The sequence below is a fragment of the Anolis carolinensis genome, chromosome 4, assembly GCF_035594765.1.
Source record: "Anolis carolinensis isolate JA03-04 chromosome 4, rAnoCar3.1.pri, whole genome shotgun sequence".
Lineage (NCBI taxonomy): Eukaryota > Metazoa > Chordata > Lepidosauria > Squamata > Dactyloidae > Anolis > Anolis carolinensis.
Genome location: NC_085844.1, coordinates 30510187 through 30528460, shown reverse-complemented (window position 1 = coordinate 30528460; position 18274 = coordinate 30510187). Strand labels below are relative to the sequence as shown.

General features: G+C 39.2%; 1 protein-coding gene across 1 annotated transcript in view; it reads left to right on the top strand.

Annotated features, from left to right (window-relative positions):
• Positions 1-18274, top strand: part of LOC100561036 (neural-cadherin) — a 59217-nt gene that overhangs the window by 28439 nt on the left and 12504 nt on the right. The window contains exons 11-25 of the mRNA XM_062979330.1: positions 105-277; positions 367-534; positions 1050-1299; positions 3290-3417; positions 5031-5217; positions 6308-6451; positions 6979-7262; positions 7580-9197; positions 9569-9662; positions 10774-10958; positions 11633-11865; positions 13445-13722; positions 15388-15602; positions 16455-16582; positions 17411-17538. Of these exons, the coding sequence (XP_062835400.1) occupies positions 105-277; positions 367-534; positions 1050-1299; positions 3290-3417; positions 5031-5217; positions 6308-6451; positions 6979-7262; positions 7580-9197; positions 9569-9662; positions 10774-10958; positions 11633-11865; positions 13445-13722; positions 15388-15602; positions 16455-16582; positions 17411-17538 (4213 nt within the window). The remainder of the gene's footprint in view (positions 1-104; positions 278-366; positions 535-1049; positions 1300-3289; positions 3418-5030; positions 5218-6307; positions 6452-6978; positions 7263-7579; positions 9198-9568; positions 9663-10773; positions 10959-11632; positions 11866-13444; positions 13723-15387; positions 15603-16454; positions 16583-17410; positions 17539-18274) is intronic.

Here is an 18274-nt window from a genome sequence, read left to right as displayed (position 1 = left end):
GTAATTCAATCAGCAAGATGAGGTTTATGTCTTCCATTGCTTAATCCATCAGTGGACTACACCAGGATATACTCAAAAGGTACTCTATATTTCTCTTTTGAAAGATTTCCTCCGTGAAGATACCCCAGTGGGAACAAGTTTCCTTTGTGCTACAGCTCATGATGATGACCAGGGGGCGAATGCTGCCATCACCTACTCCATGGTGCAGCAGGAGCCAGAATATTTCAAAATCAACCCCAGCACAGGCTGGGTATATGTGAATCATGTCATCTCTCAGGTACCTGCTCTGATTATATTATATCACTTCTGATTATATTATATCACTGTTTCTACTTTTGTCAGTGGCTGTTACAAATTGTTTTGTAGACATTTCAGATAAACAGATACATCACAGCCACTGATGGAGGCAATCGGAGCAGCACCGTGGAATTGACAGTCACTATTACTGATGTGCTTAACCAGTCACCACAATGGGATGAAAGTTCATATTCGATCACAATCCCAGAGAGCACTGCCCGTGACACCAAGATAGTGGTATGCTGTGATTTCTCCTGCCTCCCTCTCATTAACATCTTGGCCATAGCACTCCTTCCACACTAAATAATTATGGCATTATGATCCCACATTAACTAGCAGGATTCCATCCTATAGAATCCTGGGATTTGCAGTTAAGGAAAAGTAGTTAGAAATCTCAGCTATAATTCCATAGGATGCTGCTATGTGGCAGTTAAAGTGGAATCATAGTGGTATAATTATGTAATCTGGAAGGGTTTTGGGATCAGAGCTTAGAATATCAATCAAATTTGACTCACATTGGGAGAAAGGCTGGCTATAAATAAGACAAATAGATAAAAGTAACATTTATTTTTGTAGAATACAGTTTCCAAAATTACCCATAGGAGGGTTTCTGGGATAGGGATTTAACAGGATCGTTCTTTCAGTTAATTTGTTTTTAACAGTCTGATCTCAAAATTTTCATTTTGAAACATTCCTTCCCATACTGATGCGCTTCACAGTTTGTGTGTGTTGTTTGGTTTGCTTGTTTCCAGACTGTCAAAGCCACGTCACCACTGGGCGATCCAAGAGTTACATATCACCTAGAGGAGGGACAGGTTCCAGAGACTAATATGCCTGTCCGTTTCTACCTCAAACCAAACAGAGCCGATGGGTCTGCTTCACTTCTGGTCGCCGAACCCCTTGACTTTGAGACCACTAAGCTCTTCACACTGAGCATCAAGGCTCAGAATGTAGCGACCATCCCTTTGGCATCCTTCACTACTGTTTACGTTAATATAACAGGTCAGTCCTCTTTATGGAAAGACAGTAGGTATGTGGTTGTTTATGACACTTTCATTACAAGTTTTAGAACATTGCATTCTACTCAGAATCTACAACCTGATGAGCTTTAGGATCAGTGCAGCACAATAAATCTGCATTTGAAATTTGGCTACAATGACCCACTCAATTTCCCAACTTACTACTGAACTGCTGCAGTTCCCCATGGTGCTTGTATGGCTGCTAGATAATATGGTCGGTGTCTGTAGCAAGAATGAGTACATCATTTACTGAAATTTGCCAATGTCTTCCAGAGGACCTGGATAGATGATACAATTATTCTGTTTGTGGGTTGCTTCTTTGATCCCCCTTTTTTCACCGACTACTGAGTGACAATTGGGGGGTGGGGGGTGCAGCTGCTGAATGGTGAGTCTATGGGAGGGATTGGTCATTGTTAAGACTGGAAGAGAACATCTACTTCTACAACAGCCAAAAGAAGACCTGTGCAGAAATATAGTGGACTTAATGCCTGCATGTGCTACTAACAGGTAATCAGCCAATGTGTCCTGTTTGGGCCCTGTGTTTCAAGGATTGGGCTTGACTTGACTTTGATAATAACACAGTACATTGGACATGGCTTTGTCAGGTGGGTCAAAGGGGGAAATGATAAATGATACCTATGGGACAGCATGTGTAAAACTGCTGACAGCAAGAGGAAGATATTCATCATTTGCTTTATGAGTTGCTAAATGAAAACACAAATTGTCAAGGACAGAACGCCAGTAGATAAGATTCAACACAGTTTATTAAAGATACAGAACCAAAAATGCTCGTAAAAAACAAAGAGCTAGGCAAACACTCGCCTTCAATATGAAAAGTCACACAAAAATGGTTCAAAAGATAAACCGGATTAAACAGGAGTTTAATCCGGGTTAAACCAAAAATGCTTACTTCAGCCTGGGACTATAAACAAACAAAAGCTAGTAAACAAAGATTCAATAGAACATAAATACTGGCAGCAGATTCCTCTCTGCTACTCAACAGCTGTGGTTGAGCAACTAAGTTGTTACTCCTCCGTGCAGCGGGCGAACTCCGGGTCCAAACACATCAATCAAGGGTTGCAGCGGTCAGCGGGGTCCCAATCCGGTCCGAGGTCGATTACCAGGTGCAGGCGTCTTAGATTCCACGAATTCCAACGATAGTCAAGAAAGGGTAGTCCCAGGTCGTAGTCAGTCAGCCAGTCCAGCGTCAATTCCGAGTAGGTAAATAATGTCCATCAAGAAGACGACGGAGGTCCAAGCTAATAAGATTAAACACAGGTTGCACAACAAAAGCCCACACAGTTCCTCCCGCCGCCTATGCCCAGTGTCCTTGGTAACTTACGTATTCAGCAAACGAAACACACCCGTCTTCAGGAATTTCCCAAACAAGATCCCAAGCGTCCGTCCAGATTACCTTGCCCAACGCAATTAGCCCTGGATTCAAGACCCCATTTTATGCCAGTTACAACTCCTCATCGCTATCAGGTGTTACCCTAATTCCAGGTGCCTCATCATCATCATCCTCATCAGAACTAAAACATCTTTGACTACGCCCCACAGCATCCCCAGCTGTGGATCCCATCCCATCCCTCCAACTCGTCCACAGGTCTGATCCTGCAACCCGCCAGTCGCTTCCCATGCTATCATTACCAGGAACACCCAAATCCTCCCTCACACGAGTCCATTCCATGTCATCCTCCTCTGAGCTAACCACCTCTTCCTCCATTCTCTCAGTAAAACCCTCAAAGGAGTCTTCGTCAGATGGTTCTGCAAAGATATCCCGCAGCCGTTTCCTCTCTCGCTCCTCAAGAGAGTCTGACTCTCGAGGAGTCTTACGACCACGTCTCCCAGTATTGGAGCCATAAGGCTCAACCATAACACAAATTTAATAAAAACACTGTTGTCTAGTATTAAAATGTAGGAACATTTGATGACACAGACTGCAGGATGGTAAATATCTCTTTGTTCTGCAGATGTGAATGATAATGTCCCATTCTTCACTTCTTCTACTTACGAAGTTTCTGTACCTGAAGGAGCAGGTATCGGTACCTCTGTTATGCAGGTTCTGGCTACCGATGCAGACTCAGGTCTCAATGGAGAGGTGAGTGTGACTAAAGTAGCTGGAAACAGTGCTATTGAACTGAATTTTTTATAGAATCTGTTCCAGGGAACTCTTAATAGTTGTTTTTAGCTTCAGGATCTTTCTAAAAGGATAGAACTGATTAAAAAGACTGATAAGTAAAACAGTTAAAATTTCTTCAAAATGCCTGATTTGCTCAAAAGTACAATGATAAGACTTCATCTAAAGTGTATGAACCAGGTTAGGAAAAGCATGCAACACATTACCAATGTAGTTAACAAGATTGTTGAGAAAAATATTTGCTTCAGGAACTAGAGGTCTTACCAAACAAGTAAAACAAAAAGTAACACAAACATGCACAAGAAATTTGTAAGAAGCAATAAGAGATGCTAAAAATAAAAACAAATACTATATAATAAATAAAATAATTAATTATATAATATAATATTAATAATAGCAAATGATCAACAAGAAAGACTATATTTCGATACAGTATTAATAGCATAATATCATGTTAATCAGAGTAGATGACCGACAAGAAAGACTGTTTCAGTACATCAGGAGCAGAAAATTGTCTAGAGAAATAGTTGGATGATTTAATGGCAGCAAGTAGTGAATGAGAATAAAGAGTGGCAATTTGTTTTCCTTGAAGAAGGTACAGAGCAAGCAATTCAATCCTTAAGTAAATGTGATCGTATTTTCAGGGAAGAAGTTTGAGGAACTGGGGCAAATAGGGTGGAAAATGATAGACTTGACTAACCTTTTAGGGTTCTTTAAGAGTTGATATTGATCTCACCAGACTGGGAATGTGGGAATGTGCGGTGTATTTAATAATGAATGTACAAGCATTGTATCTATTGAGTTCTTCATTTAATTAGCCTGGCCACCTTCCCTGTACTCAGTTCACTCCAACTCAGTCCTTTAGTATTCTGGAGACTGCAACACTCTGGTGGGGCTCATTACTGTACAGACAGCTACCCAGGGTCTCTCCACCTTTCCTAAACCCCAAGTTGCTGAGTCTGAAAATCTTCATTTAAATAACTCCAACTGAATGCTATTTTAGAGGCAACTGTGATGCCACTAAAACAGCATTACTTTGAAAACATTGTGGGAAATTTAAGAGTGGATTTAAATTGTCAGTATTGATTCCAGTGCTGGTTTCCCTAGAGCAGTGGTTCCCAACCTGTGATCCGTAGACCACCAGTGGTCCACAATAACTAAAATATGGTCCGCGGCCTCACTGTTACTACACTGTTGCAACTGGTCTCATGAAACCCTCTTATAATGCTGAGGCTTATTAAATATGGTTTTCTGTGTTCAAGCAGATTGTGACTACTGAATGGCATATGTTCTGTATCAGAAACTAGAGCTGATGTGATCTATCCAATGCAGTTTTCTGAATCAGTACCCCAAATAACCAAACCAAATCTAAAGTTGACCAAAAACTGATTCATAACCCTTTTGATACTAATGTTGGAGAGTGATCCCTGGTCAAAGTGGTCCCTGGTCAAAAAAAGGTTGGGAACCACTGCTCTAGAAGGCTCCAAATATAACTTTTTGAAGTCCTTTGCATTGAAAATGGATGACATATGGATTAGAAAGCATGACTCACTTGAAATATTCCTCCATTGCAGGTACACTATTCCATACTAAAGGATTCTAGTGGAGATTATCAGTACTTCACCATCGACTCCACATCAGGAGTCATTTCCACATTGGCATCGTTTGATAGGGAGAAGAGAGCATCTTACTTAATTGAAGTCCAGTCTCAGGATTCTTCTGAATCAGCCAGGCCTGGTATATATGGACAACCTAACACAGGTAATCATAGCAGTCATGAAGATCAACCAAGCCCTGGAAATAAAGAACGAATCCACTAACCAACAGAAGCTCTGTTCACATGCTGTCCTTAGTCATGCAGTGGGGGAGAATAGAGTCTACTGGCTCTTTTCTACCTTCATCCTCATCATCTTCTACAAATCAGACACAAATATATCAAGTAGGAGGCCTTATTTGTTTGCGTCATCTCTGTGAACAATTTAGGGGCAAAACTATATGAGCTATTAAACATGCAGCTAATGATCCCTTGTTGTTACTTTCAAGTAAAACACATGTGGTCTCACTTACAGATCAAGCAATAGTATGGGAAGTTTAAACCTCCTGTCCATATTTTTTTATTTTAAAGTCCCCGCATACCATTGTTTGGGGAATTAAAAAATAGGGCACCAATGGAGGCTTCTGATCTCTTTTGTAACCTCCCAACTACAGGAGATGGATTGTTAGTTGAAAAGTAGGGAGAGGAAAGCTTTTGGTCTGCCGTCGATGCACATTGGTCTCAATTCAAATCAAGGCTGTACTTTTTGGAAATTAAAACAGCGATTTTTCACTCTTTGATGTAGTTTGATCCTAAAAACCATGATTTTCCAGGGTATTAAACTGTATGGACAAACTAAATGGCTAGAGAATGATCCCTATTACAGATATTTTCCCCCAGTTTGTAGACAGCAATAAGAGTCGGAGAGAGCCAGTAAACTCACTTGCATATATATTCTCCCATACAATCTGAACCACCTGAATTGAGCTATTTTGACTTTATCTCTTGGTTAACGTGCTGCTTGATTTTTGGAAACAAATCACTACTTTCAGTCTTAAAACCAAAAATTGGTAATGATTTCTGCTTGTTGATGAGAGGTTCCCTGGGACAGAGGTGATCTTTTGTTTCTCCAGTTATTTGCTAGTGCTACATGGATAGCAAAGTTTTTATGGGAAGTTTTTTACATTACATATTCCCTTAGGAATTAGGAATATTCCCTTAGGAATAATATGTAATATTAATATAAGGCCCAAAATGAGGTGGAGAGGTAGTCTTATTCAAACCCTAGAAGCTAATAATGGACGGCTTATATTTCAGATACTGCATATGTGAGGATATTTATTAGCGATGTAAATGACAATTGTCCTGCTTTCCCACATTTGGTGTATGAAACTGATGTGGATGAAGACCAGGATGTTGGCTATGCTGTTTTGACAGCAACTGCAACTGATAAAGATGAAGGTCAGTGTATGCATCTTTCTTTTCTGTGCAGTTTTGACATAAGTGGCTTCTTTCATTTGGAAGCAGTGATAAGAATATTGAGAATGGCATGTTGGGAAGGAAACATTTTACATATCTGATATAATACTAATGGAGTTATGGAGTATGGTATATGGCAATACTAATTTAAAAGCTACACATTCAGCACTTTACAAAATGAATATCCTTAAGACATGGACTTCATTCCACCTGTATTTGCATCCTTTTGGAAGAATAAATACTAGGATTATTAACAAAAATGGACATTTCCTCAGAGCCACTTTTAATCTCAGGTATGGTGGATAACTTATGATCTTCTAGATGATATTGGACTGCATCTCCCATTATCCTTAGTGCTGGTCAACATTGATGGAAGTTGAAATCCAACTGTTCTTTAGGGCCACATATTGTCTTTGCCCCAAATAATCTCTGAGCATTACTGTTCCTACTAATACAGACCATTTCTCCTGTGTACTAAAAGGACAGCCATGTTTGTTTTTGTTTTTTAGGATCTAATGCCAAACTGAGATATCAGATAACTTCAGGAAATGAGCAAGGAGATTTTTATGTGGAACCTGAGAAGGGCACCATTTTGATTGCCCAGCATCTCGATTACGAACAAGAGCGGCACTATAAGCTCCAGTTAGTGACTTCTGATGGAAAATGGGAGAACCACACACTTGTTGTAATTAATGTAATCAATATAAACGATGAAGCACCTGTCTTCTCTCAGGATGAATACCATGGCAGTGTTTTAGAAGAGCTTGCTGACCTACCTGTGCTTGTTTTACAAGTAAGCCATATAGCTTTGACTCTGATGTTATGGTTATGTGTGCACCAACCTTCTAAAGTGCAAACTGTATAAAACTACATTGAGCATATAAAAGGCATATAAAACAAGCTCATGAAAATAATTTAGGAGAAAAACCTGTTAAAACCAGCAGGGCAGAGGAAAATATCATCTTGAGAGCTCTGCCACAATAAATGAAATGAAGTGAAATAAATTAAATGAAAAGTCATCAGAATAGTAGCTAAACTATTTTCCCTAGGAATTTCTAGATTTGGCAGCCATTTTCATAAGGGTCAGCCAGTCTTTGTGTTTACTTATAGGTTTCTGCAACAGACCCTGACCAGGAAACCAAGCAGGGTGGCTTTTGCTACTCGTTGCATGGACAAGGAGCCCAAAGTGAGTTCAGTATCAATGAGCTCACAGGGGAGATCACTGCAAATGAGAGGTTGGATAGAGAGAAACGGTCCATGTGGCGTTTCCTTGTCCTTGCCACTGATGAAGACGGTGAAGGTCTCACTGGGTTTGCTGACGTCATCATAGAAGTATTGGATGTGAATGACAACGCGCCGCTTTTCCTTTGTGCCTCTGATGGCTGTTTCATGGGGCAAATTCCAGAGGATTCTCCTGCTGACTCCACCGTGATGGAGATGTTGGCAATAGACCTGGATGACCCTGCAGCTGGGAAGAATGCTGTGTTAACTTACAATATTATTCAGAACGTCAAAAATGAGATTAATCTCAACTTGTTTTCAGTTAATCCAGTCACCGGCACTATCTATACTGTGTTAAGTACCTTAGACAGGGAGAAAAGAGACAAATACTTGGTAGTTGTTGAGGCAAAGGATGGAGGGGGTCTTACCGGTACGGGGACTGCCACAATTTTGGTGACTGACATCAATGACCATGCTCCAGCTTTTACGCAAAAGATTTACACAGCCTTTGTCTCTGAGGGAGCGAGTGTCAATACTTTGGTTGCTGAGGTGTCGGCTACTGATGAAGATGAAGGAGAAAATGCTGTGGTGACTTTCAGCATCCTTGATGGAGATGATGACCACAAGTTCTACATCGAGACGGACAAAGCTAATAAGTGTGGTGTGATTCGACTGAGAAAAGAGATAGACTTTGAGAAACCCCACGAAAGGGTTTTTAACTTGACAGTGAAAGCAGAGGACCTGGATTTCTTCAGCATAGCTCACTGTGTCATCTATGTGGAGGACTACAACGATCATGCTCCTCTGTTTTATCCACAGTTCTATGAAGTGGCAGGGCTGGCTGAAGATGTCTCCCTTGGTACTAAAGTGGTTCAAGTGATTGGCATTGATTTGGATTCTGGGCTGAATGGACGGTTCTCTTACCGATTACTAAATAAGTCAGACCCAAGTGGGAGGTTCTCTGTGGCCAACGATGGCTGGGTCATAGTGGCTGGAGAGCTAGATTATGAGACTGTGGCACAGTATCAGCTTGTAGTCATTGCAACGGATATGGGACAGCCTGCCCTGAGCAGCAGTGCCACTGTTTTGGTAGCTCTTCAGGATGTGAATGATAATGGCCCTGAGTTTGATGCTCTGTATAATCCAGTAGTTTGGGAAAACACTCCTTCTCCTCAGGTTGTCCAGATGAATGATACTTCAACACTTCTGTATGCTAAAGACAGGGACAGCCCAGCCAATGGGGCACCTTTCTCTTTTCACTTACTGAGTGACTTTGGCAGTGTGACATATTTTAATTTGCAAGACTTCAGCAATGGAAGTGCAATGCTGATTGCACTGCATACATTTGACCGGGAGGTGCATAAGGTATTTCATTTGCGGATTCTGATTGCTGATAGTGGGAACCCTCCCATGAGCTCAACCAACACATTAACTGTTAATATTGGAGACCGAAATGACCATCCTCATGCTGCTGGCTACATGGAGTGTCTCATCTACAGCTACAATGGTAAGCAGATAGGGATGAAACTTGACTGTGTGCATGCTTTCAGTTATGAGGGCAGGAGCATATCTCCATTGGAAGTTGACTTCTTCTTCTTCTTCTTCTTCTTCATGTTGGAAGACCTAGAGATTCCTAGAGATAACATATTGATCAAATCTATGAATAATCAAATTGCAAAAGTTAAATTCACATATGTATATAGATTTCATGGGCACAGTCTTATGCATTTTGATGTACAAGTCACTTTTCCACTTCTCATAGCTCTTGTAACTCCAAGAATAGACTTGCATCTATAGACCATCTTAAAGGCTTAATGTGTCTGTAGTTGTGTCTTCTTGCTTGCAGGAACATATACATGTTTAACTTTCTTTTTAAAGGTATTCTACCTACAACAGTCCTGGGTAAGATTCATGCCCCAGATAATGATGACTGGGATCATAAGACATATCACTTTGAAGAAAAAGCACCCAGGTAATGTCTATTTTAAAGTTCCTTTTTATCCCAAAAGCCACCCATACCAATGTATGTGTAATTATTAACTGGTAATCATTCTAAATATTAAAGCAGTGTAATCTTCTAGCAGAAAGAACTTTTTTTCTCTTGTTGTTTAACATGTTCATTGTACTGCAGATTTTTCAGGGCAAAGATATGTTTCAATTCAGAGCTTGAAAAGTTAATTTAAGTTTTTTTAAAAAAAGTTTTTATTGAGTGTGTTAATGGCATATAGAATGTGAAAAAGAAAACATCTAAAGATAATCAAATACACATAATACAAATATGTACTATTACAGTTAGTACAGTTAATTTTTGGATTATGATTGACAGCATCCCCTGCCAGCCATACTAGTTTGGAGCTGCTGAATGTAATCCATGCTGTAGTCCAGTCTTTCTGATCTGCCTCTCAATCCAGGAGACATTATGTTGTTATGTCAACAAGGCCATATGAATAAAATATTTGATCAGGCTTTTTAGTTTGTCAGTATAAAACGATGAAAACAAAGACATTAGTTCCCACACTGTACCTCTTAAAGAGTTATCACTAAGAAATATGTATTTTTTAATACTTAATGGTCAGTTTAAATCATACCAGTTATGAATTATTTAGTTGCAAGATAGTTTGTTTGAGAAATCTCCAAATTACTATAGTCTCCCTCCTTGTGGTTGTCATCGACAAATATATAAATCAGGGATGAATAATTTTAGCTTTCTGGGTGTTGGATTGTTGGATTGTAACGTCCATGAGTCGAGGTCAGGATAGTCCATGGGAGCAGTAATATCCAGAGGGCCAAAATTTGCCAATTTCTGATATACGTAAATAAACAAATCCAGATCAATGCTGACAAATAATCTACCAGACAAAATACTACTCAAGATCTGTATGAGATTTTGGATGTCATGATAGTAATAAGCGTCTTTGTTATAAGGATCAACAAATACACTTGTAGTTCTGGTTAGGAAGGGAATGATTTGAAGAAGATGCAAATCAGATGCAGTGAGTAAATGCATCAATAAAAATTAAGCTAGAGATCTGAGTATCCATATTTAGCTAGAATTTGAACTGTTATGTCAATTGTTCTTCCAGGCATTTTATCCTCAATGATAACTCTGGTTTATTAAGTATAAAGGAAGGAACTCCAGCAGGAATATACGACCTCAGGGTTAAGGTTACAGATGGTATCTGGCCTGATGTGGTCTCAACTGTAAAGGTGGTTGTAAAGGAAATCAAAGAAGAAGCTGCTCACAATGCAGGGTCTGTCAGAATAAGAGGTAAAGAATGAGTACATTGAATGCTTTCTGGATACTTGTTAATGCTTATTTTTCTCTGTCATGATGAACACTCTGGTCTCATCTTATTTCTGAAGCTAAGCAGCTTCAGGCCTGTCTAATGCTTGGATTGAAGACCACCAAGTACTGTCATGGATCCCTAGAAGGGACCAGGAATATCCTAGAATCCTGATGAAATTTTGGAGAACAATTTTTAGTTAGATATGACAGTACTAGGCTTGGTTGACCACTGGTCTGATTTGGTGCAAGGCAGCTTTCTATGTTCTTAATGTTGACTAGACCGGTGAAGGTTGGCAGTCCCACAATTGAGTGAGCAATAACTTATGACCAATGAGCAATAGCTTATGGCATTGAGGGCTGTAGTTTGACAGACTCAATGGGTTACCATCTCTCTTGATTCCAGATGGATTGTTGACCAAGACTAGATATCACTGCATAAAAAAGGAAAGGAGGTCAGAAGTAATCTAGCATTATATTTTAAGAGTTAATGGGCTTATTTTGCATGAGCTTTCTTAGATTTGAATCCATGGAAAAATGAAAATTTATGAAAGCTCTCGCTAAGGAAACCCTTGTTAGTATCCAACAAGATGCTAGATTTCTTCACCATTAGGTTTCCTTTCTGTGCTGCAACAGACTAACTGTCTCTTTGAAAACAGATATCACTGCAGAAGATTTTATATATCAATCATCTGAGAGTGAAAGTAAGTACAATCAAATGAAGATGCTTTTCTCAGAAATCATATCAGCCCAGCTCGAAAATGTCCACATCTTCAGTGTCTTGAATAGTCCAGGTGAAACGCAAGGAGTAGATATTTGGTTTGCAATTCATGGCTCACCCTATTACAAAGCAGAAAAACTGAATGGCAATATTGCTGTCTCCAAGGCACGGGTATGTATTTTCCCATTTTTTTCCATTTGGAATTACTGTTCTGGATAACATTTTTAATGTTTTTTTAATTAATATATGTGATTGAATCTTTGTTCGTTCAATTATTTTATGTCTAATATAGAACTCTTATCCACTACTCTTTTCCAGATGGTCTAGTTTTGCATGAACAGCAGTTACTACATAATTAAATAGGACTGAGATAACATTTCCCCAAGGAAATGCTGAAATGAGATTGTAGTTCTCACCGTACTAGTGATTCAGTTTAGTTTCTGGGGAAAAGTGATATTCAATCCAGTGAGCAAATCTATTATTACCAGGACTTCGGCTGCATGAGTGTATTGGAAGGTGCCAAATGGCTCTTGTTCCAGAGTTGCTGGTGAACAGATACTGTTCTCCTTCTCCACATTTTCACTGTTTTAAATAAACCTGGATTTGGATCTAGGCTAAGTTAGTTTCCTCTGCCATTCCTATTAAACTGATGTGGAAAAATGAATTGTGTCTGATGAAGAACATAAACACTCCAAAGGCACCCAATAACATCTTACATTTGAAGCTATGCAGGCTCAGACCCGGCTAGTAATTGGGTGGGAGACTGCCAACTAATATCAGGTTCTGTCAGCTATATTTCAGAATAAGGAACTGGCAAAAATACTTCTCAGTATTCCTTGTTTAAGAAAATGTATGAAATGCATTGGGTAACTATAGGTCAACAGGTGATCTGAAAGAACATGCACACACAATGGAAGTTCTGGTATATTTTCATTTGGTCACAAGAGTACCTACATATCCTATGGCTACATCCACCATTATGAGAACAGACCTTCAATCATATGATTGAACTCTCTCTACATTTTGTCTCTTTTGCAAGCCTCATCCATTTTTCAAATCTGTTGCCCCAGAGTGTTTCCCAATCCTCAAAACCAGAGCTAGACTGTTTGGGATGTCCAGGAGTGAGGAGAATTCACTAACTATTTGTATTTACTGACAGGCAGATAGCATTGGATCCAGCCTTATAGCAATTCAATATACATTTGTTCAGAAAAGGTACAACAGCAGTTGTTTTAATGACAACAGCATTGTTTAAAAGCTACTTTCATTTATTATTGTATTTGTTTTAGTAAACAAAACAAAATGCCTTTAGTATAATTTATATTTCAGTAGTTTTCAATCTAGTGGGGGCTGGTGATTCCCATGTAAGTGAAGCTGTAAATCAGCTCCAGCCCAGACTTTAAAGGAATTATCCAAAGTCCTGACCCCTGTCCTCAAAAATGGGTTAAGTGTTTTGGGTAAAATTCAGACTCAGAGTGGATCCATCACCCCAATAACATGGGAGACACCATCAGGTGTTGTTTCATAGGATCATAGAATTGGAAGAGACCACAAGGGCCATCCAGTCCATCTTTATGTCATTCAAGAACATGCAATCAAAGCCATAGATGGCCATTCAATCTCTACTTTAAAACCTCCAGAGAAAGAGATTCTATCACACTCCAAGGCAGCTTATTTGATGTTCAAGTTAATATAGATATTTTTGGTTCCTTGAAAATAAGCAGATATTAAAACTTGATCTTATCCACAGCTGGAAACTGTCTTAAACATCAACATCACTCAGATTGGCATTGATGAGTGTGTGACTGCAAACTGTTCTCATAGTACTGGATGCATCAGCAAAAATGAATTCAGCCCTCTTCCCACAATAACTACATCTGGAAATGTTTTGCTGGCCTCTGTTACGGTTTTCAGCAATGCACAATGCACTTGTGAAGCCCGGGAGAGGAAGCACCATTCCTGTTCCTCCTACAGGATAAATCCTTGTTTTAATGGTGGCACCTGCACGGACACTGACCTGGGTTACAGGTAATTCAAGAAATTCCCAGCTAATTTGCTTCCTAAAGGTGGTGATGGTGTTATAAGCCTTCAAACTAACCTTAATTTACCATGACCCTTGCATATGGTTTTCTTGGTAAGATTTATTCAGAGCATATTTACAATTCTGGTAACTGGTATAGCTGGCTAACAGGAAATAAGGTTATGGGATCAGAGTCAGAAGAGACCAGTAGTGACATTTGGGTCAATGGGTTGTAAAATTACACTGCTGGCCTTACGTTGGATAGATTGTACTTTGTTCTGTACCTAAGAAGCATTTACATTTGGCCAGCTGCTATGGAGAGTGTTGTATTGGGTCTTCAGGTGACCAAGGTTCAGATCTTACTCAGCAAAGAAATCCACTAGCTGGCCTTAGGCAAGTTGCATCCTCTTAGCCTTAAAGGAAGACAATCACAAGCCTTCTCTGAGTAAATCTTGCAAAGAAAGCCCTAGAATAAAATTGCTATAAATCAGAGTTGACTTGAAGGCACATGATGATAACAACAAAGTTGCTATGAAGGATCATGTTATTTGCCACATGGAGCCAAGTTTTCAAAGGCATGCTAATATAGTAGGTATATATCAATGTTAACCGTACAGCTGAAATCATATTTTTCTCTGGAACACTAGATGGCAGTGCTAGCCTTCCTAAATGAAATCTCCACTGTTTAAATTGACACACATGACATCTAAGAGCCAAACAAGAAATAGTTTTCCTCCCAGGGCTGATTCTTTGTCATAACTATACTAACGTTTTCTTGCCAGACTAGAAACCTTAACATAAGCATTCCTGTTAACCTCAGCACATTATTTCCCCTAAAATTCAGTTTTTATTTTTTACAGTTGTCCCTCTGTACCCATGGATTTTGCATTCATGAATGTAACCACCCACAGCTTGAAAATATCACCCCCCTCAAAAAAAATCCCAAAAGACTTAATTTTGCCATTTTATATAAAGGACTCTATTTTACTATGCCATTGTATATGTGGGACTTGGGCATCCATGGATTTTGGTATCTACAAGGTATTCTGGAACCAGACCCCAACCGATTCCAAGGGCCCACTGTGTGTCACTTGTAGTCTTTAGAAACTGCCAAGATGATGAGAGAATGTGGATAACCTTCCATTATATTAAAAATCTATTGTTTATTTTTTGTAGAGATAATGATATGCATGTATATGTGCTCATGCATGTGTGACAGTGTGTGTGTGTATGTGTGTGTATATATATATATATAGGCGCTCCATGCAGTCATGCCGGTCACATGACCTTGGAGGACTCTACGGACAACGCCAGCTCTTCGGCTTAGAAATGGAGATGAGCACCACCGACGCACAGAATTGGACACAACTAGACTTAATGTCAGGGAAAAACCTTTACCTAGAGATATCGATAGACATAGATATACTGCACTTCTCCATGAGCTCAAGAAAACAGATATGGTTTCTTTCTCTTATATAATTTTACTCTTAAAACGTGGTCAGATTGAGTAATTGGGACTTTACAAAGAAAGTAATCCACTGATCTTCATAGGCAAGTGAGGATTTGGATCTTGGTCTTCCCAGTCATAGCTGTATTTCCAGTCTCATAATGCAATCATGTTCTGATAAAAGATGGAAACTAATTACAGCAATGCTTTCCATTTATTTCTGCAGCTGCAAGTGCCCAAATACTTTCCATGGACCAGAATGCCAACAGACCCAGCATACCTTCCGAGGACATGGATATGCTTGGTTTCCACCCATCAAGCCATGCTTCCAGAGTCGAATCTCCCTGGATTTCATTACTGAAGTGGCAGATGGCCTTTTGCTTTACAATGGACCAGTAGCACGCGTGAAGCCAGGAGAAGTAGAGGACTTCATTGCACTAGGTTGAATTCTTAGCCTTCTTTTGCTGGCATGTGTTTTCTTAACCTATCATGTTCCTTTTGAGAAGTGCATAGCTGTATCTTAAAGAACTGTTGCAGGATTGAAATGGAGACACACAAAACTCAGCAGCCACAAATGCAGAGTATTCTACGACTGTGTAATAAACAGTATTTTAGTAGGGCTTTTCAGTGTTGCTATTTACCTAACTACCAGTTCATCATAGAATCATAGAATAGTAGAGTTGGAAGAGACCTCATGGGCCATCTAGTCCAACCCCCCACTAAGAAGCAGGAAATCGCATTCAAAGCACCCCGACAGATGGCCATCCAGCCTCTGCTTAAAAGCCTCCAAAGAAGGAGCCTCCACATGCCTGTGATCTCTCTTTCTCTCTCTCTCCCACATATTATATACAGTGTGATATAAGGTATGGTTAGCAATTTTGGAAAACACAGGGAAGTTTCCAAAGTTTGGCAAAGTTGGTTTTGGGATGTTAACTTCTAGAAGCCTCCAGCCAGCACAGTGAGTAGTCATGCTGGCTGAGAGCATTCTTGGAGCTGCAGTCCAGATCTCTTTAACTTTTCCAAAACATGAAATTTAACCATTTTCTAATGTAGGAGAAACCTCGCTGGGTCCACATCAGCCAAGATAAATGTTTCTGAACTATGGCAGTTCCATTTAACTTTGGTGTGCATATCTAGTGCATATTCCTCTGCCAATTGGAATTTTGCTGGATGATTTAAAATACATGAAGTTAATACCATATGAAAGTTTTAGGATATGAAAATGGTAATAGCTATATCAGGAGGGGAAGCCAAGCAAGCTAGGTTTTTTTCCTTGTTTCTCCTTGTAAACAGAGCTCTTAGAAGGTGTTCCATCAGTAACAATAAACCATGGCTCAGGAGCACTGTTCTTACGGATGCTGAAAAAAGTGAATGTGGCTGATCGTCGCTGGCACAATATAAACATAATAAGTGATGGAAAGGCAAGTGTAAAATCTACCACAAAATTGCTCTCAATGTTTTGAATTTTAGCATATAGATTTTCATTGTATCTATATATTTTTCTAAATTGAAAACATACCTAACAATTAAATAAGCTTGAGAAGGTTACCTTTTTGGATTACAGTTCTCTAACTTTGCCATGCAGCATAGCCAAGAGATCTGTAATTGGATCCTTCATGAGCCCTTGTATTTTTCCTGGGAAGAAGGATAGGTTTAAATTGAAAAGAGACATGGGCAGAGAGGGAGATCTCCCTTTCTATGTATACAATTTGGAACTGTTTCTGGGCACAATTTAATTGTTTTCAGGGTTGTTTATGACCTGCAAAGCCCTATATGGCTTAGTCCAGGCTAAGTGACAAGCTATATCTTCCCATGTGAGCTGCTCAGAACTTGAGATCCTTAAGAGGGCCTTTTTTGTAGCTGCCTCTACACTTTGTGGAATTCTCTTTCTAGGAAAGTTAAAATTACCTTCTCCTTGTTTTCTTTCTATTGACACACAAATACTTTTTAAAAAATTCAGACACCTTTTTAGAATTGAAGGTTTTGAAGGCAAGAGCTGTTAGAGCTGTATTATTTTAAATTCTTGACCATTTTAAAATCTTTTAATAATATTTTCATATGATTAATAGTTTTGTTTCATTTTCATGTTTTGTATTTTTAAAATGCAGTCTTTTAAACATGTAATCCACCCTATATCCCAAGCCTGGGGAAAAGGCAGGATATTAATAAGTATGTTGTTGATGGTGATGGTGATGGTGATGATGATGATACTCCAATCTCAGTCAAAATACATATATTTTCCACTTTAGAAAGTACAGCTGATCTTGGACCACTGTGCAAATGTCTCTTTTACAAACAATGATGATGCCCAAGAGGATGTTTCAAAGGTGGATCATTCTGTCTGTAAAGTATCTTCTGAAACTCCAGGAAGTGATAGGTAAACGATGTAAATGAAAGCTTTAATGTGTAAATTAGTCAACTCAAATTTTGGGTTAATTAATCCATGAGGGGCTCAATTGAAATGGCTGTGTCTCCAAATAAGTATACTTTATTTGTTGGATTTGAACTATGCAAAAAATGACTCTGTTTAAAGGTTCAGGACAGACATTGTGTTGCTTAAATTGCAACTCTCCCTCTACCACACTGTTCCTTCCTGGGTTCATACCTGCTATTCTAGATTAACGTTAAGTATGAATTTTGTCTGACCCTGGAGCATCTTTAGTTAGTAGAAATTATATTCAACTTCTAAAGTAGTAATGTAAACCATTGAGCAGATCTTATAATCATTGAGCAGGTCTTCTGGCCAGACTGTTTGCAATTATAATGTGAATTATGGTTAATGCTGCAGTATTTGTAGATGTAGCATACTGTGATTATTCCATTCTGTTCTGTTGTCTACAAAGCTCGCATTTGAGAACCATGCAATCAGGTTTTTAAAAAATCAGAAAATGAATCTCGTATTGCCTTGTGGAAAAAAAACCCCAGGTATAAAGTAAATGTTCGATTTTGTATTGGGCCACATTCTTGACTATCCTGGGTATGCAGGTTGGATCTAGGCAATAAATATTCTTACAAGAATTATTAAAATGATTGATAACTCTAGTAAAAATAGAACAATGTGGGTAGCATGTACAATGCTGCCATCAAAAGCTAGCATTGTACATCTAGCTTCA